At 37.4% G+C, this 27925-nt stretch overlaps 4 protein-coding genes and 1 long non-coding RNA gene across 16 annotated transcripts; 2 read left to right on the plus strand and 3 right to left on the minus strand.

The window, feature by feature from the left end:
- Positions 1-1320: 1320 nt before the first annotated feature.
- LOC119988792 (probable carboxylesterase 15) lies at positions 1321-4464 on the minus strand. Its single transcript, XM_038833965.1, has 2 exons — positions 3734-4464; positions 1321-2216 (listed from the first exon to the last, which is right to left on the minus strand). The coding sequence occupies exons 1-2, from the start codon at positions 4393-4395 to the stop codon at positions 1910-1912; spliced, it is 969 nt and encodes a 322-aa protein (XP_038689893.1). The 5' UTR covers positions 4396-4464; the 3' UTR covers positions 1321-1909.
- Positions 4465-5977: 1513 nt separating this feature from the next.
- Positions 5978-12664, minus strand: LOC119995014. Of its 9 annotated transcripts, none has more exons than XR_005467602.1 (9): positions 12390-12664; positions 11290-11392; positions 11041-11153; positions 10451-10499; positions 10065-10165; positions 9272-9349; positions 8083-9158; positions 7755-7823; positions 5978-7123 (listed from the first exon to the last, which is right to left on the minus strand). It is a non-coding gene; the product is annotated as an uncharacterized LOC119995014 (long non-coding RNA). The 9 variants fall into 9 exon arrangements; XR_005467601.1 differs by having other exon boundaries at positions 9993-10165; XR_005467596.1 differs by lacking the exons at positions 10065-10165; positions 10451-10499 and having other exon boundaries at positions 5978-6236; positions 6334-7123.
- A 783-nt stretch (positions 12665-13447) lies between these two features.
- LOC119988951 (probable E3 ubiquitin-protein ligase BAH1-like) lies at positions 13448-16448 on the minus strand. Of its 2 annotated transcripts, XM_038834228.1 has the most exons (7): positions 16193-16448; positions 15832-16083; positions 14890-15134; positions 14522-14770; positions 14276-14413; positions 13896-13954; positions 13448-13822 (listed from the first exon to the last, which is right to left on the minus strand). In XM_038834228.1, the coding sequence occupies exons 2-7, from the start codon at positions 16043-16045 to the stop codon at positions 13717-13719; spliced, it is 1011 nt and encodes a 336-aa protein (XP_038690156.1). In that variant the 5' UTR covers positions 16046-16083; positions 16193-16448; the 3' UTR covers positions 13448-13716. The 2 variants fall into 2 exon arrangements, with proteins under 2 accessions (XP_038690156.1, XP_038690150.1); XM_038834222.1 differs by having other exon boundaries at positions 15832-16448.
- A 226-nt stretch (positions 16449-16674) lies between these two features.
- LOC119991722 lies at positions 16675-23644 on the plus strand. Of its 3 annotated transcripts, none has more exons than XM_038838162.1 (2): positions 16675-16803; positions 22726-23644. In XM_038838162.1, exon 2 carries the CDS (start codon positions 22737-22739, stop codon positions 23496-23498), a length of 762 nt encoding a protein of 253 aa, XP_038694090.1. In that variant the 5' UTR covers positions 16675-16803; positions 22726-22736; the 3' UTR covers positions 23499-23644. The 3 variants fall into 3 exon arrangements, with proteins under 3 accessions (XP_038694090.1, XP_038694081.1, XP_038694073.1); XM_038838153.1 differs by having other exon boundaries at positions 16683-16807; XM_038838145.1 differs by lacking the exon at positions 16675-16803 and adding an exon at positions 17529-17849.
- An 895-nt stretch (positions 23645-24539) lies between these two features.
- Positions 24540-26813, plus strand: LOC119991737 (amino acid transporter ANT1). Its single transcript, XM_038838177.1, has 3 exons — positions 24540-24868; positions 25117-25764; positions 26301-26813. The coding sequence occupies exons 1-3, from the start codon at positions 24650-24652 to the stop codon at positions 26703-26705; spliced, it is 1272 nt and encodes a 423-aa protein (XP_038694105.1). The 5' UTR covers positions 24540-24649; the 3' UTR covers positions 26706-26813.
- The last annotated feature ends 1112 nt before the right edge of the window (positions 26814-27925 follow it).

The raw sequence follows: 27925 nt of genomic DNA on the forward strand, positions 1-27925 counted from the left end.
ATTGGACCGTGGATTAAGTTAATAAGAGTTTAATATTGCATAAGATAAGGTCAGATAATGCAATTATTAGATAAGGTAATATATATAATATTAATTCATTCACATACCAAATTGATTTGGACCCACCAAATCTTATGAAAGACATTAATGTAATGAAATCAAACAAAACAAAAGCTTTTTTCAGGTTATGGTGGATATGATGATGCATGAGCATCAACACCTTTCATAAACTAAATCCACATGTTTAGCTTATATATATATAGAGTCTTGCTCTTTCCTTTCATTTCCACTCAATTTTCTTTGTCTTGTTTGTAGTATTTGTATAATTTTTCTTTCTCATGCCATCTCATCCGATGCCCTACTGTTGCTTCATTGTTTGTGTTTGAATATATATAAAATGTTTATAAAAAAAACTAAATCAAATAGTGTGCCACAATTAAGCGATGCATCTCAAAAAGTTACATTTATTTTTTTTTTCCATATAGACATTTGTTTTAAGTCGTTGAATTTGATAAATTGCTAGATTTTAGACCCTCAACCCTAATGATTGGTCAGATGCAAATGCTTAAAGCGAATTAAGGGTTCATAAATTTTAAGAAATAAGGACGTCCACTTGAAGGATTTATATATATATATACGCACACACATATATAACTAAACTGCTAATAAAATAATGGAAACATTTTTTCATGAGATGAGGTTTTGATGAAATTGGGTTATGCACTATCTTTCTTTGGATTATTATATATTATAAAGTATATATGTATGTGTGTGTAAAGGTGTTGATTTGTACTCTTTACTTTTGGCTTCTTTATATAATTAAGTACCCCCATGTGAAGATTATCTCTTAATCTTTGAAAAAGGTAGAACACACACACACACACATATATGTAGTCTTGGCCAAAAACACTATCAACAAAGTTCAAATATGCACATTATTTGTGAAATAATTATTCATATAAAATATACAAATGTAACTACACACCTTTTCATTGATAAGAACCTGGAAGGTTCATGTTGATTTGGTCAAAATTCTATCTTTATAAGGGCACAATTCAATTCATACAATATTATATAAATTAAACGTCATTGTATACATATGGAAGTAATATTCTGTGGTCATATACTGAACTTTGATCAAATTTACCCTATTATTAAGTGAGAAACTTCTATGTTTGCGGGCTTGACGACTTGAGTTTAGGCTCGTATTGAATGTCAAAAGACAAATTTATATGACTTCATTCTCGGTTACCAAAAAACAAATAAATCATGGTATATATACATATACAAATTAAAGTAATTATAAGGGCATAAACGAGCTGAGCCAATTAAGTCAAGTTCTGTCCATTAATCAAACACTTTTATCACACAACACTAATACAAAGTAATTAAACTCACTACAAACGTGGAACCAATGCCATGACGATATACATAACAAGCTTTAATTTGATATCTCATCGTGACACAAGACACAACAAAGAAGTAATATTGACTAAAATTCAGAAGAAGATACACCTCTCAAATCCATTAAATTATCCTAATTAACTAAACCCTCGCAATAACATACATGCATTGATATCATATATATATATATTGAAATTCTCACAATAACATACATGCGTTGAGATCATACATACATACATATATATATTAAAATTATCACATGCCGATGCTCGTATACAGACTTTTGCATCCAACGAATGTGAAAATGGACTGAAACGGTGCGTCTGGTCTTGTATATTTTCATTGAGATCGATCATCTCAATGAGAATTCTGAGATACGAAATATATATATTAAAATTCTCACATGCGGATGTTCGTATACAAACTTTTACATCCAACGAATGTGAAAATGGATTCAAATAGTGCATCGATCTGGTCTTGTATATTCTCATTGAGATCGATCATCTCAATGAGAATTCTGAGATACGAAATCTTTAATGAGTTGCATGACTTGGTTTGAGATTTCCGAGTAGGGTTCATTTGTGAAGAAGCCGTGTTGCTTCCCTTCAAACTCAACATACTCAATTTTCTTACCCATCTCTTTTAACTTGCTTGCATAGTCTTCAGCTCTGTCTCTCAACAATTCACATCCACCTACAATGACTAGGATTGGGTCAAGGCCCACTTCTTCAAGATTTGGGCTGGTGGGCCCAAATGGGTTCGCCAATGGATGATCTCTAGTCACACCAACTGGCATACATAGCCTCCAAAACCTGAAATCAAGCTCAAATTTATCATATATGAACACGAAATTCAATAGTTGTTATAAACCACAACAAAAATGAGGACCACACATTTATTATGGGACCAGTCGCATCTATGGTTGAAAAACAATTTCAAAAAATTGATTCATATAGGAGAATATCTGGACGTATATTCGGAAATTTCCACGGTCTCTTATTCAAACTCAACATTAGGTGGTTTGGTTCGAAAGAGAAAGAAAAAGTTGGTTTTGGAGTTTTGATAAAGGGAATGGAATAACAAATCACAATCATGGGCCATTCGGTTGAACATGAAAAATAAGTGAAAGAGATGGGCATAGCAAAACGACAAAAAAACTTTTGGTGGAGTTTGATATTTAGTGCCTAGGTGGCATTATGGCTGCCATGAGGTCATTCCACTCAAGACAAGCCAAGTGCCATTATGTTTGTGTGTGTGTGTATATATATATATATAATATAATTATTAGGGTTTTGAATATGGTCAATGAATGAGGATCATATAATAAGCATATATTACAGTGTTTGACTAGCTAGCTAATTCATGATCTAATCGCGATGCGTGAAACAGGGAATTGACCTAACAAGTACAGGAATTATAGAATTCCTCGTATTATAATTTTTGTCCGATATAGAGAATCAATCTAGTGGAGAAAACACGTGTTGTGTGAGGTGACGCATCTCCAAACCATTAGGTGATAATTATACGAGAATTGCAAAACCCCCCTCAACAATTACATAAATCCATATACGCAATAGCTTTAATATTGTTCATTATATATATACATATATCTTAAGACGAAGTTTATATTTTCTAATTCATCTTTCCGTTTTGAATTCGTATACATACCAATACGTAGGTTTAGATATATATACACAAAGTCTAGTCTAAACATACCAATCTAACCTTTCAATTTTGTATTAATTTAGTGCAAGAAGACATGGACGTGTGGGCCATATATGATCATAAAAGAGATTTCGTTTCGAAGTGTATATTTCATTTGGAAGAGTTTACTTATTTACTATGCTTACAATACCTACCTAGCTAGCAAGTACACCAGTCATCAATACAAATGCATGTCGTCACTTATTGGCTTAACTATTATTTCGGATTTGGGAACTCCACAATTCGTTTAAAATTGTAAAGTCTATAATTTGAATCCAATGGCTTAAAAGGTTTGCCACATCATACCATAATTTTGTTTTTCTATTTTTAAAAATTTTCTAATTTTTCCTCTACCATTAGATTTGAATTGTAGACTCTAAAGAATTACGGAGCCTCTAAATCTCCATAGTCATTTTCATGTACGGACCATTATTTTTGTGTGAATATCCTATGATTCACTAGTCCCTATCATTCAAAAAGATATGAAAATGAGACACATTGGATTCACCATCTCCAACACATATTTGATTTTCCTGTCATCTATGGTTATGTAGAGTTACACCCATTGTATGTATTAGATGTGTGGATGCATGTGTATCTATAGATCAAGGCTTGACTGCATTACCTGTCTAGTAAATCCAAAGTCAACAAGGCTTCACTTGGACCCTCCTCTGAATTGGTCCTATCAATCCCACCAAAGAACGGTCCTATAAGCACATAACCTCGAACCCGAACTGGCTTTAACCCGGTCGAACCAGCACCAAGTTGAACGGCCAAATGGTGTGCAATATTGCCCCCAGACGAGTCACCCACGATAAAAACGCGGTCAAAGTCAACTTCATTAATATTCAACCATGCATCACCATTTTCTCCCAAACCCTCGTCTTTTACCCACTTCATGGCACTAATTCCATCCTCAATTGCCGCCGGCAGCTTATGCTCCGGGGCCAACCGGTAGTCCGGAGCTACGACTAGTGCATTCAGATCGGACGCTAGCCGGACGCAGAAGTTGTGACAATTAGGCCAAGATCGTGAGCCTAAGCAAAACCCACCTCCATGAATGAAAAACACAATAGGCAGGCTTGTTGTGGTGTCTATGGATTTGGGTTTGTAGAGGCGGAGATGGAGGTTGTAGGTTTTGTCAAATAAGCAGTCTTTGTAGATGACTGACTGATCATTCATGACTGGAATGTTGAAGTATATATCTTTGGACCTAAAAATGGTGCCATCACTAAGGACTTGAAGGACACCCATGCAATCTTCTACTACACGAGGGAGTGAACCCATTTTGTTTATTGGGAAGATGGTTGGCAATGAATTGGGTAATGTTTGAGGGAGTGTACGTATATATAGGCAAAGTGAAGGAGAAGAAGTGAGTGGGTAGGGAAATGTGGATTGTTTTGTAGTACAAGGGTGATCATGTCATTTCGGAACAAACTTGGTGGCACATACACTAAATGCAATTGGTTTATCTTATTATTTTAGATATGGACCATAGATGAGGCCGGTGGCTGCAATGTTTGTTTAGAAGTTTGAAAATGTTATCTTGTTCAGTGCTTGTTAACGTAAAACATTTTAACTAATAAGTTGTCAGTTGTTGACTTGTTGTTTGGTGAGATTTTTTAAGCTGACATAGTTTATATTTGGAAAAAAAAAAAAGGATGTGCAACTAGTGCACCAACATAATCGTAAAAATAAACTTCATTCAAAAGTTTTAAATTTTGAAGCATGCGTAATAGCATATTGAGACTTATTGATTGGTTAAAATTTTAAGCTAACGTAATTGACCCATCAAACGGAGTCTTTAATTTTGATTAAATTATGCACATTAGGGATTAGGCTTACGATTGTAATTTCAAGTTTTCAACACCTAAAATTTTGTCCGACAGTGGCCAAAAAAAAAAAACCTTTTACTGGATATGTATGAATCTATACACCATACGTGAGCAATAGCTCCCCAAATCTCTCTAGAGTCGATGAGAATCCTCAAGGTAAGATATGAAGTGGTTGACTTAAGTATTGATGGTATAATTACATGGTACAAGCACTAAAACGCACAAACAGAGACTACTAAGCTGTACAAACTAGAAACTACGATTTGTCTATTTCTCAAATTTGTTGTGATAATATGAAAGAATGGGAAGAGAAGAAAGGTGGCCTAACAAAACTTAAGTATTTTGTTTCTAAAAGGTTCATCTCAAGTGTTTTGAGATTGGGATTCATCTTATAAATTGGATGAGAATTTGATTATACAAGATCTAACAAGTGGACTATAACAGATTTCATCATGTGAAACCCCACACCTTGCGGGTGATCCATATTTGAAATATCTATAGTTAACCCAAACGCCACCCGATGAAGGTCCTAAGGATCAAACAAATGTTCCGATACCGTGTGATAGTTTGAAAGAAAGGATAGAGAAGAAAAATTGACCTAACAATACTTAAGATAATGTCCCACATTGAGCCAAAAACCCATGTAAATTTTATCTCTAAAAGGACTCTCAAGTGAGGTTGGATTTCATCTTATAAATTAGATGAGAATCCAACATCTAACCAATGTGGTACTCTCTTTACATTTGTTATGAGATTTTTTTTATTTGTTTCGTAATCTCAATGAGATTATTCTTACACCCCCACTTATTCCATAATTCAACGATAGCGAACTATCAAAGGCCTAGATGGACATAGAAGACGACAAAACAAGAAACCTTAAAACTAGAAAAAGTCCAGAGAGACACAATGTATGTTTTAATCTCTGGTGACCACCCATGTGACAGGAAGAATGTTTAATCAGAAATTGTTCTAGGTAGGTGCATGAACCCTCATTTCCTATGCAATAACACACATTTAAAATTGTGCCTGACGGGTTATACGAAGCTGGGACTTTGACTGCGATTTAAAATTATGTCAGAAATTGTTCTAGCTAGGTGCATGAACCTTCATTATCCGTATTTGTATTAAGTACACCCAATAGTGGCATCTATTATTCATTTGTCTAATCTATGAACAGATCTTACCTCCTACACGAAGGGGGATTCGATCCAAGCAGCAGATAAAGATGGCAGCACAATTATGCTCAACCGTTGAGTCGATTTGGATGCTGTTTAAGGTGGTATATCCTGTGGACTACAATAAATGCTGAATCATAGAAACACTTGATTCTGAGAAAGATAAGTAAAAGTTGAAAATGACTGCAGAGAAATAGATAGGAAGAGTGTTATACCTTATAGAATTACATACGATACCAAAATTCTCGCAGTGTCTCAATCCATAAAGGATTCTGTTATGAATAATTGGGATCCAAATTATGAAGATCCTCGAATAATCTTCGATATGATCTTGAATTGACTGCTTATCAAAAAAACAAAAAGATCTTGAATTGTCCAAGGAAAACAAACAACTTTTTAAAGCTTCACGCGTATCTTGAGTCTACTTCGTCCCACTCTTGTTTTGTCAGCCTTTGTTCTAATAAACATTGACTTCTTCTCTCAAGCACATAACAATTACTGGACGCAGCTTGTTTGGAGGCTATACTTTCTGTTCATCCTAAATGACAAGCCTCCATCGCTTTATCTTAGACAAGCAGCAATGCATTCATTTCATGTCTAGCTATCATGCAAATATTGTATATAGAAGATCTCCACTATCATGACACCACCATATGGCTATACGAAGATCTTCCTTGTCCAAATCCTAGAAGCCTGGCACTAACCTAACTCTAACTTGAAATCTCACCAGCAGACCAATAAAATCTAGAATCATTCTTTATTTTACTTTTAATTGAAGATTCAAAACCTCTTGGACATACGACGAAGGAACGTCTTCAGTACTTGTCAAATCACAAACCAGCCAACCAACCAACCAGGGTTTCGAACCTATACGATTGACTCCAGATTCCACCTATTGATCATGCAGTCTCTCCACGAGGTATGTCGTTCCAGTTAACCAGAAGTACCAAGACAGTACCCAGCCCTATTATATTGTTTCTAGTAAAGGGATTACCTCCCCGCAAGCTGCATGCATATCCATCGTCAAAAAAATGAAGTTCGAAGAAAAACAATGGTCACCTAGTATAAGATAATTGGATAGGAAAATGATGTATAAATATAAGGACACCCAAATTAAATTGGTGATCAAAATATATAATGAAAACAAATCGGGATTATGGTTTTCATAACATCCTCTATAACTCAAGATGACAATGTATAAACTGGCCCAAGTTTCCAAATGAGGACATTAACACATGGCCAAGGATTCATTGAGCTGTTGTTGGGTATCTGGTGATCGTTTGTGGGGTCATAACATATCATCAAAGCATCTAAAGCAAATGCAAGGGGGGAAATGGCACACAGCACGTGAAACGAAGAATACCAACCAAGCTATATGAGCAGTGAATAATTCCAAGAAACATTTGAAGGAGAAGACTTAGCACAGGAGGCATAAAGTAAGCGAAAATTGCAAATTCGTCCAAAGCAAGATACGTCTCATGACAACGAAAAACAAACCTAAATAGACTCCGAAAGAGGCATAAATCCAAACAGTGAGAAACAGCACTAGCATCAATGGGTTTGCAAGCATGACCCAGTTTCCTTTGCAGTGAAACTGGAACATGGTTGAGAAAAAAAAACGTTCTGGAATTTGTACCTGTAGGTGGTGCCACCAGCACCAGCCTCAAAGAGGCAGCAGCAGGGGAAAGATATATTTATATGTTCCCTAATAGGCAAAGAAACCCAGAGAAAGAAGCAAACATTAGTAAGGAATCCCATCGAAAACTAAAATAGATATAATTCTTGATCAAAAAGAATTTTATGCTCATTTGAACAATTTCTGGCATCTCAACAAAGGAAAGGACAGGAGGATTGCAATCAACTTCTCCAGCTGGATGATCTAGACAAAGTTTATGGCCCATTGTATACGTAGAAACCTTGAATAGAATCCAAAAACGATATTAGAAAGAGTTGCAGAAACCTACCTGTGAGATACAACAGCACTCAAGAAAAAGTGCGGGTGCATGGAGATCTCTCTCTCAGAAGCAAACATAGGGCGGAATGAGCTTTCCTGGATTCATGGTATTGTTGGGATCTAAAGCCGATTTTATTCTTTTCATTGTCATTCCAAATTCCTTTTCAAGATCCTGAAAACAGAGAAGCAAATACCATGACACCAACTTATCGCATTTAAACAAATATAAATGACAAGAAAATTGGAGAACGGATGCAGTAGCTTGAATATGATGAAGCTTGGCTGAGAATAATCAAGACAGCAAAAGTTACATTAAACTTCAGTATTGCAAGTACCCACAAGTCATGCAAACATATATCACAGTGAGTTAGCTACTAATGCACATCTCATCCACCACAACTCCATGAAGAGATCAAAGTATATCCTGCTACACACCTATTCAAAACACATTGCCAGTTGCCAAGCAAGAGGCACTCCTATGCTTAGACATCCAAAGCCACATGTCATCTCATGGCTTGGCCAAAGCATGAAAAATGTGCATGTGCATGTACAAGTACACAAATGATCTTATATACCAATGCAAATGTAAATCACATCTGAGCATACTACAAGAAGCAGTTTCATATATAAATACAAATACCTTCATCTTTCCTGTGCCAACACCATGTTCACCAGTACATGTTCCTTTTTTTTTGGAAAGAGAGCAAGAGAAGCAAAGTTTAGAACCAGAGCATCTTCAGGGTCATACCATTCAATGGCAGATTGGCAGAAATATGACATCTTTTCCAGCAATTAGATGTACACTTCTTTTGTGCAGAAATACAATATGAATATAGAGACTGTTTTCTAATAGCATTTGAGTTAAATAAGATACAAGAATAACAACTAATTGACTACGCCAATTACCATTTCCTAACACTACACAGGACAAAAACAAAGGAACAACACTCTGCACCTTCCATTGACAAGGCAGTATGTTCCATAAACTGGTTAAGTCTCTCTGCTTCCTGCCTCTGCTCTTCTTGGTCGAGATCAAACAGAATCACAGTGTGGAAGTTCCCATAACTTGCATGAGCAATGACAGTGCTGCAGCATCACAAGCAAGGTTCAGTTCACCACCCAACCAGGGAAACAGTGAAACAATTATAACATATGACACTACTATTCTTTAAAGAACACACTCAGCCAGAATAATATACCAAACATTGGTGATGCATCTAGCTCTTGTTTGACCTTGATATCAATTCTGCAAGGCATGATAGAGGAACATAAACATCCTGCAAGGAAGAAGTTTGTGAATGTAAATCCTTTTAAGAATACAAATGATATTTTTTGTCAACAAAAAGCAAACTTTGAATCCAGAGAACACCCATTTTGATAGCGAAAAGTATTTATGGCATAAAGCTAATTAGCTAAATCTTTTATCAAACTATGTTTAGTCCACAAGTCACCATTAACAACCATTTTCTTATAACCATCAGCAACCACCGGCCACAACGACGAACCACAAATTATAAAAAAAAAAAATCTCCAATCACAAACAACAACTATTTTAGTCCAACTACTGCCGCTGTTAACTATCTTATCACCATAGAAGGAGGTGCAGTTCTTCATGGACACAAAATACGCAAAATAACATGAAAAAAAAAAGTTTTTCCTGAAAACATTTTTCACAGAAAATAGCCTCCAAATGTACATAATTTTATGATTAACAAACTTAGCCAAAAAAATTCCACTTCTGAAGATATTTAGCCCAAAACTTCCACTCATAGAGAGATTTCTTGGTTCAGACTCATCAACAAACTTACAATGAGCTACAATGATCCATAGCTTCATATTTTCTTAACGGGGATCCATTCTTTCATTAATGACATGTCAATGCAAACACCTCCATGAGGAGAGAAGGTGTGAGTGTGTGACCTTCAATATCAACAAACGTACAATGAGCTACAATGATCCATAGCTTCATTTTTTTTGAACGAGGATCCATACTTTCATTAATGACATGTCAATGCAAACACCTCCATGAGGAGATAAGGTGTGAGGGTGTGAGCTTCAATCGATGCAGCTCCACCATATGTTACAATAGGTATCTGCAAAATAAAAACCCTCAACTTATTACTTGGTTAAGACGGGAAGGATTACTTGTCCTAGAGAAGTGCAGGAAGAAAACAAAACTAGAAATTATTCAAGTTTCTTAAATAGATTTTTTTTTAATTCTCTTTTATTCTAAGGATACAAAACATTGTATCATCTGATCCACAAGACAATTATACATGAAACTGGATCCTTGGTGAAGAAAAACTGCATAACCAGTCAAAAGGAAAGTGCTAAGATGGAGACATATAACGAATTTATAGGAAAAGAGAATCTCGCACCTTATGCTTGTCACAAGATTTCACAATCTTGGAAACTTCCTCTTCTGATCTGCACATATAAAACATGTAGAGCATGGCCCCTGCAGTAAGCACTAGCAATGCAATGGATATATCCATTTTTGTCAAATAGAAAAAGAAAAATACAAGCACTGATAACAGAACATCTTAGTACCTTAGAACTACGTTAATATGTCCCCTTGATAGATGCTTGTTAGATTACTAGATTAAATATAAAACAGTTGATATCAAATCCCATGTATTTTTTCCAGAATAATTTTTTGTAACATAACAGAAATATATAGTCCTAAATCAACCATGGTCCTTCTTATTTGATTATTATAGCGTTACACATAGAGGCTCCATCAAAAAGTAAACACTCAAGAATCACAATAGGTAATTTGGCTTGAAACAAGTCAGCGTCACACATTATGGATAGAGATAATTTAGAAGTTATTGAGAACTGACGACTGCTGGACAGAGTAAGAAAAATGCACCAACACAATTGGGAATTACATCATACAATACTATACTACTGGATTAATAAAAAAAACAATTAGAACATATGTATCAAGCTCAAGAGCCTAACTCACCTCAGAAAACAACCACATCGGGGATATTAACTGCTTAGTGAAAGCTGTTTTGTGGTTTGGTTTGCCATGGAATAACCTCTCTTCATGATCCATTGTCATATTTTCCAGTTGAACTGCAGCCCAAAATGCAGATGAGGTACTAATGAGAGATAATGCCTGCTGGTAAAAAAAGGTGATTGGTAATGGTTGATGCGACTAAACAATTCAGTTCCTTGGAAGCAACAAAAGAGATAAGCAGGGATAGAGTACTTGACAGATAGCTTTCAATTCATCAATAAGTTGTTGAGGAATTTCCTTAAGCGAACCCTTCACAACAAATTCTGTGCTGCCTTTGCCTCCAAAGCTCACACCACTGAGATCCATAAAACAAATAAGAGATAACCAATTACAACACTATCAACCTGTCCAATGCTTTTACGTTTTTTTTCAGAAATCTCCATGAACAACTACACGAGGCATTTTCAGAAATAAAAAACGGTGACTAAATATTAAAATCTTTCCCTTCAGAAAGTTGTGCATAAAAAAATTGCATTCAGTCAAGTCAATTGAGAAAAAACCACTTTAACTTTACTGTAGTAATTTTGTTTTCAATTACTGAATGGCACGGAAGATTGCATATAAATTTGGATAATTTAATTGAAATTGAAACAAACAGCAACAGTGAATGAAAATTTTCATGTATGACCCATCCTCTCTTCTTCTATGCAAATCACCAAAGGTACATATCAAAATAAATGACAGGAAATGGATCCCAACGCAACAGAAATGGTTAAACGCAAGGACAGAACACTAAGATGCAAATGTATATGCTGTATATTGATGAAAAAGCAACAACATAACACTTAGATGCAAATGTATATGCAGCATATTGATGAGAGTCACTCTTGATCAGATATAAACTAAAAACAGACTCTCTCAACTATCATACAATTCAATTTCCACAAGAAACCCACAAGTACAGATTTCTGAATGAGATCAAACTAAAACAGGGCATTAAAACATAAACACGTCACGTAGGGTCCCACAGTTTGAGAACAACGAGAAACACTAAGAAACCATAAAGATAAGCCCTAGATACAATCTTTCTGTAAGCATCTGCTGTACAATATTTGACCGTTAGAAAGATATCAACGGCTATAATTTGCAGACATACTATCGAAAGGGAAGTAATGCCACAATTTTATGAAAAATAACACTACAAATCAGATTCGTTGAGGTTACTGCGAACGCAAGAAAAAACTTCGCCGAAATGAAAACTCCGAGATGATCACAGATCTCAGTAATTTCAAAAACTAGAAGTTACAAACGCAATAGATCGAACAAACTTGAGTCCAAAATTCAAAACAAACCTAGAGTTGAGGCTGGAAGCGTTTCAAAAAGACGTCTGGGGAGGACCCTGAACGATCAGCGACCCAGCGGAGACGGCGAGCGTGATCGGCAGCAGAGAGCTCGACCAAAACAGATATGGTTTCTTCACTCTAATGGACTCGACGAACTTCGTTGTCGCGAAGTCGAGGTGAATCTTTGGGAAAAAAAAAAGAAAGAGGCGCAGAGATCGGCCAGGGTGATCTTCGAAGAGGAGCGCTCGTAAGCGAGAAAGCCAAGACGAGTAAAGCCATTGTGTGTGGAGTCAATTGTTGAGGTCGGTGTTGGTATATAGAAATTATAGACGTGGCAGGTCAATGACTCCTAGCTTGGCTAGGATTAGGAAAACTAAGCCCAAGCCAAATCAATTAAAATTTTTGAACACGGGCTTTTCTCAGTTTTCTGTACCGCGGGGGCGCGAAGAAGATTTTGTGGGCCCGACGTAATACTGACTGGGGTTTGGGCCCATAAACTTGACAGTGAAAAAAGTACATATTTTATGTAAATTAAATTGGATCTATTAAATTTTATGTAGAATTTTTTTAATAACTTTTTACAAGCTAGTAAACAATTGTTTATTTCTGGTTGTAAATTAAATTATCCCTATTATATTTTATGTAGAACTTTGTTACTTTTTACAACTAGTAAAAAATTTAGAATAAACTCGGATCATTATTTAATTTTAACTCATTAAAAAAATGAAGAACAGTCACCAAAATTGGATATAATACACAAAGAGAGTATTATCTTGTTGATAATTTCTTGGCCAAATTTGGTAGAATACACAAATAGAATATTATCTTGCTGATAATTTCATGGCCAATCGTAATTTGATGAGTTTGACTATTCTCTGCGAAAGAGAATAGAGTGTGAAATGAATTTGGAATAATCCTCTCATAATCAACCAAAAAAGTAATTCTCACTCTTTAAATGTTAACCAAATGTCCCGTTATAGGAGTTCTTGTTTGATAAACCCAAATCTGGTACATTAAACCGCTGTTTTCCCCTCAAATTGCTCATTTGCATGTGGGTGGAAAAAAAATGCAATTTAGAAACACAAGAGGCATTTGTTTGTTAAAATATCAAAAGTAAAAAAATCCTTGAAGAATACAATGTATATAAACACAAGTTGTTGCGAGTGCCAATCTTTCCGAACACAAAAATGAAGTGTGTAGGCAATTTTTTACTCCTCCAGCTAAATAAAATACTGATCTCTGTTCTTCAGCACTTATAGATGCATATAAATGGCGTACCAATAATAAATCATTTGTGGAATGCCAGCAGCTTTGAATGTCCATAAGATCCCCATAACTAATATCCAACCGCATATTGGCCCTGTAATTCCCAGAGCGCTCTAGTTTGCTTCAACATTTCCGTCCGTTCGGCAGTATGTCGCTCCTTCCAATACCCCTTGCACCTGCAAGGACGAGTTCTAATAGTCAGCAATTGGGAATTTCATTGCAATAAGAGTGAGTTTTCTATTTCTTCACCTTCTCTTCAATAGAAGATCCAGCTCCAACATGTGCACAGCTTTCGCATAGACATTGGCCTGTGCATGATAGAACTTAAAACTGTCAATTTTAAGAAAAAATTTAAATGTTTGCTCGTTGCATGTATATATATTTGCCAACTGGGAAAAGAATTCGACGATGAAAAAAAAGGTAGAATGAAAATATGCCATATTTAACCCTGTAACAGTCGGTTTTCCTAACTAAAACTTCTGATAGTTTTCCCAGATATCTAATTGAATTCTCTACTTAAAATTACACCATTTAATATGAATTGATTCTTCATGTCCACTTGATCAACATTCAATATTTTAGAAGAAGTAAATACTAAATAGAGAGTTTGCTATTGTGCTAATACAAACCTCTCTACAGATAGGGCACTTTGAATCTCGACTTGCAACTTTTGGGCCCTCAAAGAGCATCACAGAAGCAGCTGCGCAAGCACATGACTTGCAAAACCAATGACCACAACTCAAAGCATATGGATTAAAAACAATATCCTATAAGATCACAAAGAACATGTATACAACGTTTATTTAGAATATCAAAAAACATAAATGTCGAAGATGCAACTTAATAAAGTTTTGGATGCCTCAAATGAGACTTACCAAGCATATAGCACAAGTCAGATCATACTCCAAATTCATAGAGTTAGGAAGTGTCAGCGATATCACAGGTTGTGCAGCATCAAGGTTACAGGAAAAATGGCCAGCGAAGTCACTGAACTCTGCATCATCAAATACTTCGAAATTCAAACAAAACGCCCCTAGTTCTATCAGCCAAGGTGAATGCAAAAGCTCAATATGCTCAGACTGCAACTTCAACTTGAAATCCTTCCCATTGGTAGAACAATGCACCTATAATTGAGGATTGGGAGACCTTCTAAATTATTTTTTTTTCCTCAACATAACATACAAATCTATTCCAATAACCAAGAAATTAGAAAACGAAAAAAATAGTCCAAATCGTTGCATACCTTATCATACTTCTTTAGAATTTTGCAGATCGCAATTGCATTCATGGTAACATACTTGATCAACATCTGCCCTTCCTCTACCATGGATTGTGTATCGTTTTTGAAGCATTGGCGTATCCGCAATAGGTATCTCTGCATTCCAGTAGCAACATGATGATGGAGGAGATGCTTAACTCTGGAATTGAAGCATCCTGCTATATCTGAAGCTTCCTTCATTAACTCCGAAAAGAACGTTTGATCACACACTGCAAAATGAAAATCTTTTCACTTCGTGGCTACATGGAAATTAATTTCGTTTGCTAATTAAGAACAACCGTCCAGAGAAATGAAGTTGCAGCAAGTATTCGTCTTTCGCTGAAAAAAAATCAGCTTTATTAGTTGTTCTTATATCTATTGAAACAACATGACATTCATCATCATCATCATCATTAAAGCCTCGATCTTGAAAATAAAAAAAATTTGACATCCTTTTCAATGAACCCTCACATACATAACTAAAATGTTAACATAAAGAACCATGCAAACAGAACCACTGACATCGTTAAAAAAAGGAACATACAATGCACAAAGCTCTCACAATGGTGATAGAATCTGGGAATAGAAGATACCATAGCTTAATTTCACGATATGGAGACTGTTTCCATGACTTTAACCATTGAAGAGGTAGAGAGCAACAAAACTACGGAATTACCCGATGATGCTCAAAGGTCTTGATGTGATAAAGAGACATCATGTGACGTTAGCCTAAAGAATCACAAAAATGCGAGGATGAGACATAACTAAAATTGTCTCTTCTTCCTATGCTTACTTAATAATGCATTAAGAAACACAATGCAGATGTTGTACAGAAATAATATTATTCTATATATGTTTTAATTCCCCTTTAAAAAATCTGTATCTAACATTGAATCATAAAAGCAAACACAAAAGGCAGAGACAAACATGAGCAAGATTTGCATTGGCAGTGTTGAGAATATGTGGGTTTCTGCGTCTCTTCATGTTCTGATTCAGTCTCGCAGGAATCATGAGAAGCTTTACAAGTCTTGCAGATCTCTAAAACCTCCTTGAGTTTCTGGTATTCGATATGAGAGAATTTGTCCGTGAATCGATCCTGATCTTCATGCAGATACTCCATATAAGTCTCCCCAAACCTCATTGTCTCCAAATCAACGAATCACACGCTTCAACCACAACCTGCATTCAAACCCAAAACCTCAAAATGTTAATTACCTTGTAGAATCCCCCAATCAAAACTCTGATCAGACATCGATTCAAATAATCACGCAATACGAAAAGTTCTCACAGGAAATTCGACAAACACGTTGATGACATATAACAAAGAGGGCAAGAGACGGCCAAGAAAAGTTCACGGCGTGCAGGAGAAAGGTAGCAGACGAGGTGTTTGATGGTTAACCCAGATGAGAAACCCCAAGTGTTTATACGGAAATAAAGAAGGCGAAACAGATCGCCCAGCTGTTTAGGGTTGGTTCAAAGTTCAAACCACAACAAAAAACCGCTTTTCTCGGGGTACTCTACAATACCAAGTGTCTCCAGACAAATTGCCGCATATGCACAACACGTGTACACCTAAAAAGTTTCCCAAAATGAAGATCCCCGCCAAAATGGGTGAACCCCGCGCTGCTGTTGATATACGACTTAAACATGCACTGGTTTGGGCTGTAAACAGAAAGGGAATGGACAATACTATTGGGCCTTTTATTTGATGGACCAAGAATGGGATAGTTCAGCCCAAAAATATAGAGGAAGAAAAAAGAAAAAAGAAAGGGAAGATTAAAATATTAAATTAGGATCTTGGAGAGGCCGCTGGAGCGTGCGTTGCATTTCAGGTAGAAGAAGCCAAGCTCGATCGCCGGTGGGAGCTTACTCGACTTCGAGTGTGGATTCGGAGGAATGGTATGTGAGTTAGTCTTCTCTTCGATAATCAAGCTAGTTGTTTATGTTAAACCCTAAAATTTTCGATTATTTTCCTTTAAATTCTGTCATATGTCACTGCTGAGCTCGATCGAGTAGAAAATTTTGCATTAGACCGTAGTTTCGTGTTCATTCTTCGGTTGTGAGCTGCATGTCAACGATATTTGAGCTCAATTGCGAGTATATGAGGAAATCATCAGGTTTCGCTTTATTTGTCGTTACATAGTTATATTGAGTGCATCAATCCTATTTGTTGCGAGTAGAATTTAGTTAATTAAGAGAAAGATGAAGTTTTGAATCTAACCTAGTGAGGACACTAACTTGGATTCAAGCTGCGCCTCCTGCTTTGAAGCCACTTTGGGTTCGAAAAGTAAACCTTCAGAATAATGAACTAGTTTTGGCTGGTCATGAGGAGAATAGTGTTCCTTGGCAGAAATCTCAGGTTGCAAGGTTGATTCTCTTGATTATACAGTATTTATCACCACTTCCGTGGTTTGATAGGCAAAACAAATGTTTGAGATGTGATTGTTGAGGATTAAAAGGGAAGTAGCTGGCTGAAATAATCATTTCTTTCAAAAGGATTGAGGCTAATGCTCAGAAAGTGTGTGATGCAAGGTTTCGGGCAATGAAGAATTGGTGGTTATCTAAAGAAAAATCTGATCACATATGGGGAGGATTTGGGGGGAAGATACAGCAAAAGTGGGGAAAAGTTAGTCTTTTGTCTCACTTGTGGGGGCGCAATGGAATGAGAGTGTATCTTTGGCATGGAAAATGGTTTTGTTATTACTCCTTGGAGAACACAATTCCTGCTGTGAGTTAGCAAGGATTCAGATACTTCGGTGGAGGGAAACTAAACCATAGTGAATGTTTGTTTTAACTGGAATGTTATTTATATTGGGGAGGCTGTGGATTGGAAATTGGAGGAGTTCAATCATTTATGTAGTCCAACAATTCCTTTAATAGTAATCTACATAATGGCCTGAAGAATCGCATGGAGTATCTTGCCATATGGCGAGGACCCAGTGAAGGTAATTTCTTAATAGAAACTTATTGCAACACTCTTTGTGAGAAATTTTGAGAAGCTAAGAGAAATTTTCCTTGAAATGGCCATTTGGAGATCGTAGATACTTGCATAGTTTTTTTTCATATGAGAAGCCACATGGGCGAAACTTTTTTGCTATTGACAGCTTATTTGAAGAGACATATTTTCCCATCTTTTATGAAGGGGTACCTGCCCTTGATGCCTTAATAAAATTTGATCTTTTAAAAAGAAAGTCTCTAAAAGGCCTAGTGATACGTCCATCTATAAACAGCATGCAATGACCTCGACATGGTCTTTTTCATTACAATACTCTCTTGTAACTCTTAATCTTCGTTGTCAGCTGGTTGTTACAGAAGAATTGAATAATTTGTGTTGTATATTCATGTTGTGAGGTTGTACATTATATAGTTACATTGAAAGCCCTAAATTAGGGAAATTAAATCAATTAAATCAACCTAATTCTAGGAAACTAAATCAAAGTAATTAAAGGGAATATTTACAACTCATAATTACAAGAAACGTAATATTCTCTCATAATTCCAACACTCCCCCTCAAGCTGGTGCGAAGAGATTGACGAGACCCAGCTTGACAAGAGATGACTTAAGTAAAGAAGGACCTATTGGTTTAGTAAACATGTCCGCAGTCTGAGCCGATGAAGGAACAAACCTAGGAGTGATAATGCCAGACCGAACTTTTTCCCGAATGAAATGGATGTCAACTTCTATATGCTTAGTTCTTTCGTGAAGAACTGAGTCAGATGATAGCATGATGGCAGACTTGTTATCACAGAATAAAGAGGACGAGTCTGTTACAGAAATACCCAATTCAGTGAGCAGAGAACGAAGCCACATGATTTCGCATGTACCTTGAGCCATAGCACGATATTCAGATTCAGCTGATGATCGAGAAACAACTGCTTGCTTCTTACTTTTCCATGAGATAAGATGATTACCCCGGAAAGTACAGAAGCCAGAGGTAGAACGCCTATCACTTATGGAACCCGCATAATCAGCATCAGTGTAGCCCGAGAGATCAGATGGTATATAGCATGAGAGACTAGATGGTGGACCTGACATCTCTCCAGAAGCATAGAATAATCCGAGACCAGGGCAAGATTTGAGATAACTGAGAATATGATAAACAACATCCAAATGGGAAGTATGTGGAGAATGCATGTACTGACTAACAACACTAACAGCAAACGTGATATCTGGTCTTGTGTTTGTCAAATAAATAAGACGTCCCACAAGACGCTGATACATTGATGGATCTGATAAACAATCTCCTGAGTCTGGTGATAGCTTGAGGTTAGGAATCATAGGAGTAGAGGCAGGTTTACAACCAAGCATACCCGTATCCTGCAGAAGATCAAGAACATATTTCCGCTGGGATAAAAATATGCCACGGCGAGAACGAGCAACCTCAATGCCAAGAAAATATCGGAGGGGACCTAAATCCTTAGTATCAAAGGATTTTCGCAGATCATCCTTTACCTGAACAATACCTGGGGAGTCATCTCCAGTAATGAGGATATCATCAACATAGACTGAGATAATAATGCACTTGCCCTGAGACTGGCGACGAATGAAACATGTGTGATCCGAGTGACACTGAACAAACCCCATAGCAAGCACAACTTCACTGAAGCGGCCGAACCATGCCCGAGGAGACTGCTTAAGGCCATAAAGAGATTTCCGGAGACGACATACTTTCCCCGAATACTCCCCCTGGCCGTGAAAACCTGGTGGAGGATCCATGTAGATAGTTTCGGAAAGGTCCCCATTGAGTAACGCATTTTTAACATCCATCTGATGGAGAGGCCAAGAGTATGTAGCAGCAAGAGAAACAAGGAGACGAACTGTAGTAAGTTTCGCAACTGGAGCAAACGTGGCTCCAAAGTCTTTGCCGGGAATCTGAGTGAATCCTTTGGCCACAAGACGAGCCTTATAGCGATCAACCGAACCATCAGCCTGATACTTGATAGTGAACACCCACTTACAACCAACAGTGCTCTCACCAGAAGGAAGATCAACAAGGTCCCAAGTATGATTACGTTGTAGGGCATCCATCTCTGCTTCCATGGCAGAGACCCACTTAGGATTCTGGAGAGCGGAGTGGACAGAGCGAGGGATCAAATCGGAGTCAATCTTGCCAAGAAAGGTCTTATAGGAATCTGAAAAACAATGATAAGACAAATACTTGGAAATGGGATGATCAGTACTACTCGTAAATCCAAAACGGGAAGGGGGATGACGATCACGAGTGGGGTAACGAGGAACAGAAACAGGAGAAAGGGAAGTACCTGATTCCGGAGAAGACGTTGGCGGAGGGGCAGGAGCAGACGGGCGCCGAGTATAGACCTGATCAAAGGGAACGAGAGATGGTGCACTAGGAGTAGATGATGAGTCAGGAGAAGGTGAAGGAGAGGAAGACTCGGGTAACAAAATCGGTCGTGGAGGTGATGATTGATCTGGGATGGTGAGAGAAGGCTCCACGGTCGGTTCTGATATAAGAGGGCTACCTGAGAAAAAAGGAATAGCCTCCAAAAAAGTAACATCCAAAGAGTGATAAAAGCGACGAGAAACGGGATCATAACATCGATAACCTTTAGACATGGATGAATACCCGGTAAAAACACAGCGAATGGCTTTATCATCAAGTTTGGTACGGGAGGGACTACGATTTTGAACAAAACAGGTACAACCAAACACACGAGGAAGAAGAGAAAACAGAGTAGTACCTGGCCGAAGGACATGAAGGGGTGTTGCACCCTGAAGTGCCCGACTCGGAGTACGATTGATAAGGTACGTGGCAGTAAGAACAGCTAAGTGCCAGAAAGTTTTGGGGACATTCATACCTCGAAGAAGACATCGAACGACAGACATGATGTGACGGTTCTTGCGTTTCGCGACACCATTTTGTTCAGGTGTGTAGGGGCACGTGAGCTGTTGAAAGATCCCATTTTGAGCAAGTTGAGTGCGAAACTCATTGGTGAGATATTCACCGCCATTGTTAGACCGAATGGCACGAACAACAGTATTGTATTGAGTTTTAACCATGTGAAGAAAATTAGTGAAATGATCAAAGACTTCAGATTTGTTTTTCATAAGATAAACCCAAGTACATCGAGTGTAGTCATCAATAAAGGTAACATAATAACGATGTTGAGAAAAAGCAGTAGTGGGAGATGGTCCCCAGACATCAGAGTGAACAAGGTCAAATGCAGCGGGAGAACGACGCATGCGAGGAATATAAGAAGTGCGTGTATGTTTGGACAATTCACAAACCTCACAATGAAATTTAAAATTTTTGCACGCTTTATTCAAAGGCGGAAAAAGCGAACATAGATATTGAAAGTTCGCATGGCCTAGACGAGCATGCCACAAATCTACAGTAGCAAGGGAAAAAATAGAGGAAGATAAAGTAGAAGGATCTAGAACCGATAGTGTGGAAGCTTGAAAACTAGACGATGAGACATCAGATGAAGGTGGGTCACCAAAGTAGTAGAGGCCGTCATGCTCAAACCCCCTACCAAAAATCTTCTTCGAAGTCAGGTCCTGTAAAAAACAACGGTCAGATAAGAAGACAACAGCACAATTCAGGTGCTTGGCAAGGCGACTGACAGAGAGAAGATTACATGTAAATTTAGGAACATAATAAACAGAAGGAAGAGTAATATCCGGAGACAAACGGGCACTGCCCTGACTACGAATTGGGAGAGAAGTACCATCAGCAATACAGACAGATTGGTTGATAGGAGTAACAGAAGAGGTGAAGGTGGAAAGCTCACCAGTCATGTGGTTGTTAGCCCCAGAATCCAAAATCCAAGTGGGATTCCCTAACTTACCATGGAAAACAGTAGGAGTACCTGTAGCGATAACAGCTAATGATTGTAGCTGAGCAATCTGGGACTGGAGTTGAGCAATGTGGGACTGGAGCTGACTCAAATCTGGTGAAAGATGACTATAATCCATCTCGGTAAAAGTAAATTGCCGCAAAGATAACCCAACAAAGATACTTGCAACACTCACTAAGAGAAGCTGATAGACACACGCGACGAGAGACAGGTGCGCGTAGAGACAGATACACACAAATATGTTTGAGATAGGTGTGTGCGAAAAGAGACATGTGCGAACAGAGTCACGCTTGAGATAAAGATCTGCCGAAGCCGATGAAAAACAAAAGAGATACGTGCTGCCAGAAAAAGCCGAGAAAACTGCCCGTGAACGTCTGAATAGCACCGATGAACAGTGCCGTGAACAATGATGATAAAGAAAACCCTAAGGCTCCGATAACAAGAAGAATTGAATAATTTGTGTTGTATATTCATGTTGTGAGGTTGTACATTATATAGTTGCATTGAAAGCCCTAAATTAGAGAAACTAAATCAATTAAATCAACCTAATTCTAGGAAACTAAATCAAAGTAATTAAAGGGAATATTTACAACTCATAATTACAAGAAACGTAATATTCTCTCATAATTCCAACAGTTACCAATTAGATTTGGCCAGATCACTCTGCAGTTAAGCATATTGGACACATTGCTGAAAACATTGAAATCTTTATGAACTTTCCCCGATATATATTGCATCACTCATGCAAAGAGTTAGCTGATATGATGATTATTAGCATTTTACAGTTTCATCCTACAGTCCCTTCTAAAATTTTTGATTGTGTTGTTTCATAACAGATCATAGAAAGAGCCAGAAATCATTCCAGTTTCTAATTTCCTCCAAGATGATTCTTTCATCGTTCGATTCATATATAGATGTGTATCCGTTAGTCTTATCAAGTAAACATGCACATCAAAGATCATAACATATTAACATCTTTGGCTTATTGCCTAATTTGTGGAGCAGGTTTGCTAGTAATGGTTAAGCCAAAGCAAAGACGGGGATTGCATCCTAGCAGAAGGTCCACTCTAAGTACAGATACGGATCTGTATGGAGAAGACAGTTGGATTGTGGTCAAAAAGCAGAGAGTGACCATTCTGATTCCACCGCTACCTGTGGCCAAGGAGTTTACCACACCAACCCCCAGGCCAAATCAATTGCAAGCTTTGTCCAGAAAAACAGTACACGATCCAATAGAAGTTTCGCTTGAGACTCAAGCTGGGGTTCCTTTACCTGATGAGCAAGAGAAATCCATGGCTGTGGCTCCTGTAAAAGGTACTCATATTACTGGAGAAGCTCCTGCTGAGTGCACTTTGACATTAGCAGAGCAACTGATGACAGATTCTAGACTTGAATTAGAGACCCCCGATCAAAATGGTGCTTTAAAGTCTCTCAAGAAACTGAGTGTATTCAACTCCTCAAAATCTTTCAAGCGGCCGAGAATGTTGCGCAGTCCCTGTAACCTCATTGATGGGGGCATGTTACTAAATCAGGGGCTGAGAGCATTGAATCTCGAGAGGAAGCTTAAAAATTCTGGTGGCTTGAACAAGTGGCTTGCATCACTGGGACTAGGGCAGTTTGTGAGGATCTTTCATGGGAAGAATGTCAATAAATTTCAGTTGGCAAATTTAACGATGAAGAAGCTCAAGGATATGGGTGCAAATGCGGTGGGGCCACGGAGAAAGTTGATGCATGCCATAGACTGCATTTCCCAGCCTTATTGTTTTGAGGCCATATAAAGATTTATATGAATTTAGGCCCAACCGGAGATGTGAAACTCAATTCAGTTGGCCTGGTCTGTAATTGAAAATGGTAGAAATTTTGGCCCGTTGATATTTCAGTTATCCTAATTAATGGAAGTGAATTCGTGTGGTCTCACATGATACACACGTTGCTCCTGGTAAGGGGGTAGTTGGTAGAGATGGTAACGGGTCGGGTACCCTTTCAATTAGTGAATACCAAAACCGTTTCCATTTAAGGTACCCAATACCAAAACCGTTCCAAAACCGTTTAAAGAACCATTTAAATTTCTAAAACCGGAACCGTTCCATAACCATTTACCATCGGATACCCGTTTACCATTTAACTTTAAATTTTTTTTTATTTTTCTATAAATGTATAATTTAATTTCTTAAAAAATAATATGACTTATCATGTTGTTCAAGTTTGAATGTATAATCTATAATTTTATTATATTATTTTATTTAATATGCTTGATCATGTTAAATTTATCATCCTAATAATATATCTTTACATATATGATTTATAATGTTATTAGTATAATTCACTTTTTTAATTAAACAGTTCGGGTACCCTAAACCCGGCATCAAAAACCAAACCCGACCCTAAACCGTAACGGGTTTGAAAATCAAAACCAAAACCGTTTCCAAACCCTATAGGATCGGTTTTCGGATTTTAAATGGACCGGGTATCCTATGGATAATGCTCGGATCGGTTTTTTTGTCATCCCTAGTAGTTGGTGTGTATCACATGTCTAGACGAATATAAATCAGAGATAATGGTCAATGGTGAAGATCTCCGAGCATTGAATGCTTCTTTTTTTTTTCCCTTTTTCTGAAGAGCTATACTGTTTTTATCTTTTGATTTATGAAATTTCTTACATCTCAGCCGTATATTTCATCCGACGGTTCAAATCCACTGATACCTACTTTCCTGGTTTGAACTTTGAATACGTGTCAGATACCCATCCTAGCAAAGTCGGTAGCTCTCGTGCTCTGGCCTTTTCCATAAAAGCCCACGGAAATGGGTAGAAGCTTCAGCCAATTATTCATTCCCGAAACAGAGCAAACAAGGTCTGGGAAAGAAAGATGTTATAAAATACGTAAGACTGTAAGAGTAGCGGACAAGGGATCGATCAATCAATTCGGCCATGGATGAGGAATCGAAAACTCCGGCTGAGATCCCTCTGCTTCAATCTTCTTCAAGAGGTTCGGCCTCTGCAATTCAGACTCTTGGGAACATAATTGTGTCCATAGTTGGCACTGGCATTCTGGGTCTCCCCTTTGCCTTTCGAGTCGCCGGTTGGGGTGCTGGATCTCTCGGTGTCATGATCGCTGGACTCTGCACTTACTATTGCATGCGCGCTCTGGTTAGTCACTTCTTCATCCTTTTATCTGGTTCAAAACATTTTTTTTCCGGGAAAACTCTACTCGAAGATTCTTTGTTTCAAGGACCCACTTCGAGAAAAACTTGTCTTTCTCATATTAATTGTTTTAAGTTTGGTCGTCACTCATAATCACTCTCAATCAACAGAATCGATGGTCACTTTGGTGGCCGTTTCAGTTTGTGTTTGGTGAACTTCCCTCAGAAAGTTCCCCCTTTTTGTTTGGTTCACAGGTTCAATGTAAAGACAAATTGGCAACAGAAGAATTAGTGGAAGAACACAAAACCTATGGAGATTTGGGTTACAAATGCCTGGGAACCCCAGGCCGTTGCCTAACAGAATTCCTCATATTTATCTCTCAGTGTGGAGGAGCCGTAGCATACTTGGTCTTCATTGGCCAAAACCTTGAATCTATATTCAATGGTCACGGCCTCACCTGTGCTGAGTACATATTCTTGTTAGTCCCTATAGAGATTGCACTATCATGGATAGGCTCTTTATCGGCCCTAGCGCCTTCAAGCATTTTCGCCGATATATGCAATGTTCTGGCAATGGCAATAGTGTTGAAAGAAGACGTACAGAAGGTGATGGGAGGTGGGTTTTCGTTTAAGGATAGGAAAGCATTCACAGATAAGATTGGAGGGTTGCCTTTTGCAGGAGGTATGGCAGTGTTTTGTTTCGAAGGATTTGGGATGACATTGGCTTTAGAGAGATCAATGAAAAAGAAGGGTGCTTTTTCTACGTTGTTAGCTAAGGTATTCACTGGTATAACACTAGTGTATGTTTTGTTTGGTTTCTGTGGGTACATGGCATATGGGGATGAAACCAAAGACATTATTACTCTCAATTTGCCAAGAAGTTGGTCAGCCATTGCAGTCCAGGTAAATGTGCTGAACCCTCCAATGTTTTTCTTTCTGTAATTTATTTCAATAGCATTGATTATGTTAAAGTGATAACTGAAAGCAATCTCTATGTACTTGATCCTATGGAATATAAAGAAATTCTAAGCCTACCTGTTGGCCTTGTTGTCTCATTTGTCATTTACTGTAATTATTGGACTATGCCATGTGATTGTACCTTGTATGTTTAACATCTTTATCCATATGCATTTGGTAGAAAAAAGGAATGCTATATTCTTCTGCATATTCATTGTTAAATACAGTAGAATTTCTTTACATTTTTGCAAATCTGCTGTCAAATCCTACTTTGTGTAATCTAGTGATTTCGGCTCTGCTAATTGGTTCTATTGCAATTTCTACTCCAAATATAATTCTGACTTATGAGCTATGTTTGTTCCCTAGAATTGTAACTGGAGTGAAAATCCGATTACTGGTGATCCCAAGTCCAATTGATGTGATGATTTATAGATGATTAAGTTCATATCATAGACATGCTAAATGTGTGTGCTATCTGACAGATTGGATTATGCTTGGGGCTGGTGTTCACATTCCCGATCATGGTACACCCGGTGAACGAGATCGTGGAGGACAAGCTGAAGAAGGTGCATTGGTTTCAAAAGCTTCACTACAACGATAATATTGCTCTAACAAGATTAGCGAAGGTTGGGATATACTTGAGCCGTGCGATTTTGGTGGTTTTGTTAGCCACCTTGGCCTCATGCGTGCCTGGATTCGGCATATTCGCCTCCCTTGTAGGGAGTACTGTGTGTGCATTGTTATCTTTTGTTTTGCCATCCGCGTTCCACCTTAAACTGTTGGGCCCTTCCTTGCATCCATTGCAGAAAACTCTCGATTTCTGCATTTTGTTTGGTGGATTGCTTTTTGCTGTATATGGTACTTACAGCACTGTTATAGGAGTTTGAATTGAAGGAATCCTTGCTTCACTTACTTTTGATTGTAAGCTCAGCTTCTGAATGAAGAAATCAGTTCACCTTAATTTCAGAGACAATGACAAGGTAGCCCGTAAAGTAGTTGCTGTGAGTAAGCTTTTGGGCCATTTGACGAAGATGACTGCATGTGCAAATAATATACCAAATCAGAAATATCGTTCATATAAAAAACTCAAGATCCTTGTTCAATGAAAACCACAGTTTATTGATTCAAACAATGTGTGTGTATGTATGTATGCAACTTATTTGATACCTTTTTTCTTGTCCACCTTATTTATTATTGGCTCTGGGAATGGCAACTGGCAAGCAATAATCCATAAAAAAGAAAAGAAAAGAAAAAAGGACTACCCTTTCACAAAGTATTTTGTTTGTGTGGAAGTGAATAATAGGCAAATATGGGTACCTTGTCCTATCTCAATCAAAGGCCATTGAGTTTGACAGTGGATGTTCAATCAGGTATGTTAATTGTCTAATGGTAGGCCCAAACATTGATCATATCATTTATTTGGTTTTTAATTTTCTAAAAGAACAAGGGCAACTATCATAAAGAACTTCTTGTTCAAGGATATTGAGTTGTTGGGGACTCTCTAACTAATTATGCAATGAATGGCTAAAAAAATAATATAGCCTTGCCTCAATAAAATTCTTTCAGCAGCCTCAGTTTTCTTGCATATTTCTTGGTACCTGAATTATTTATGACATTTTTATAAATAACAATTTGAAAGCAGACGATTATATAAATAATAATTAGTTCCATACATGACGTTATCAGCACCAAAAAATGATTATTGACATCAATAAAAAGAAAATTCTGTAAATAATCATTGGTTCCACATACGACAATTATCGACACCAAGAAACGATTATTGGTACAAAGAAATGATTATCAACACTGATAGTTAGATAATTTTGTAAATAATAATTGGTTCTACATATGATGTTTATTGGCACCAAAAAATAATGACACCAAGAAATTATTATTGACCTCGATAAATAGACAAATCTGTAAATAATGATTGATTCCATAAATGACGTTTATAGGCACCAAGAAACGATTACTGGTATCAAGAAATGATTATCGACACTGATAATTAGACAATTATGTAAATAATAATTGGTTTCACATATGTCGTTTATTGACACAAAGAAATGATTATCGGCACCAATAAATGATTATTGACATCGATAAATAG

The sequence above is a fragment of the Tripterygium wilfordii genome, chromosome 3 (genome assembly GCF_013401445.1).
Source record: "Tripterygium wilfordii isolate XIE 37 chromosome 3, ASM1340144v1, whole genome shotgun sequence".
In the NCBI taxonomy this organism is placed as follows: Eukaryota; Viridiplantae; Streptophyta; class Magnoliopsida; order Celastrales; family Celastraceae; genus Tripterygium; species Tripterygium wilfordii.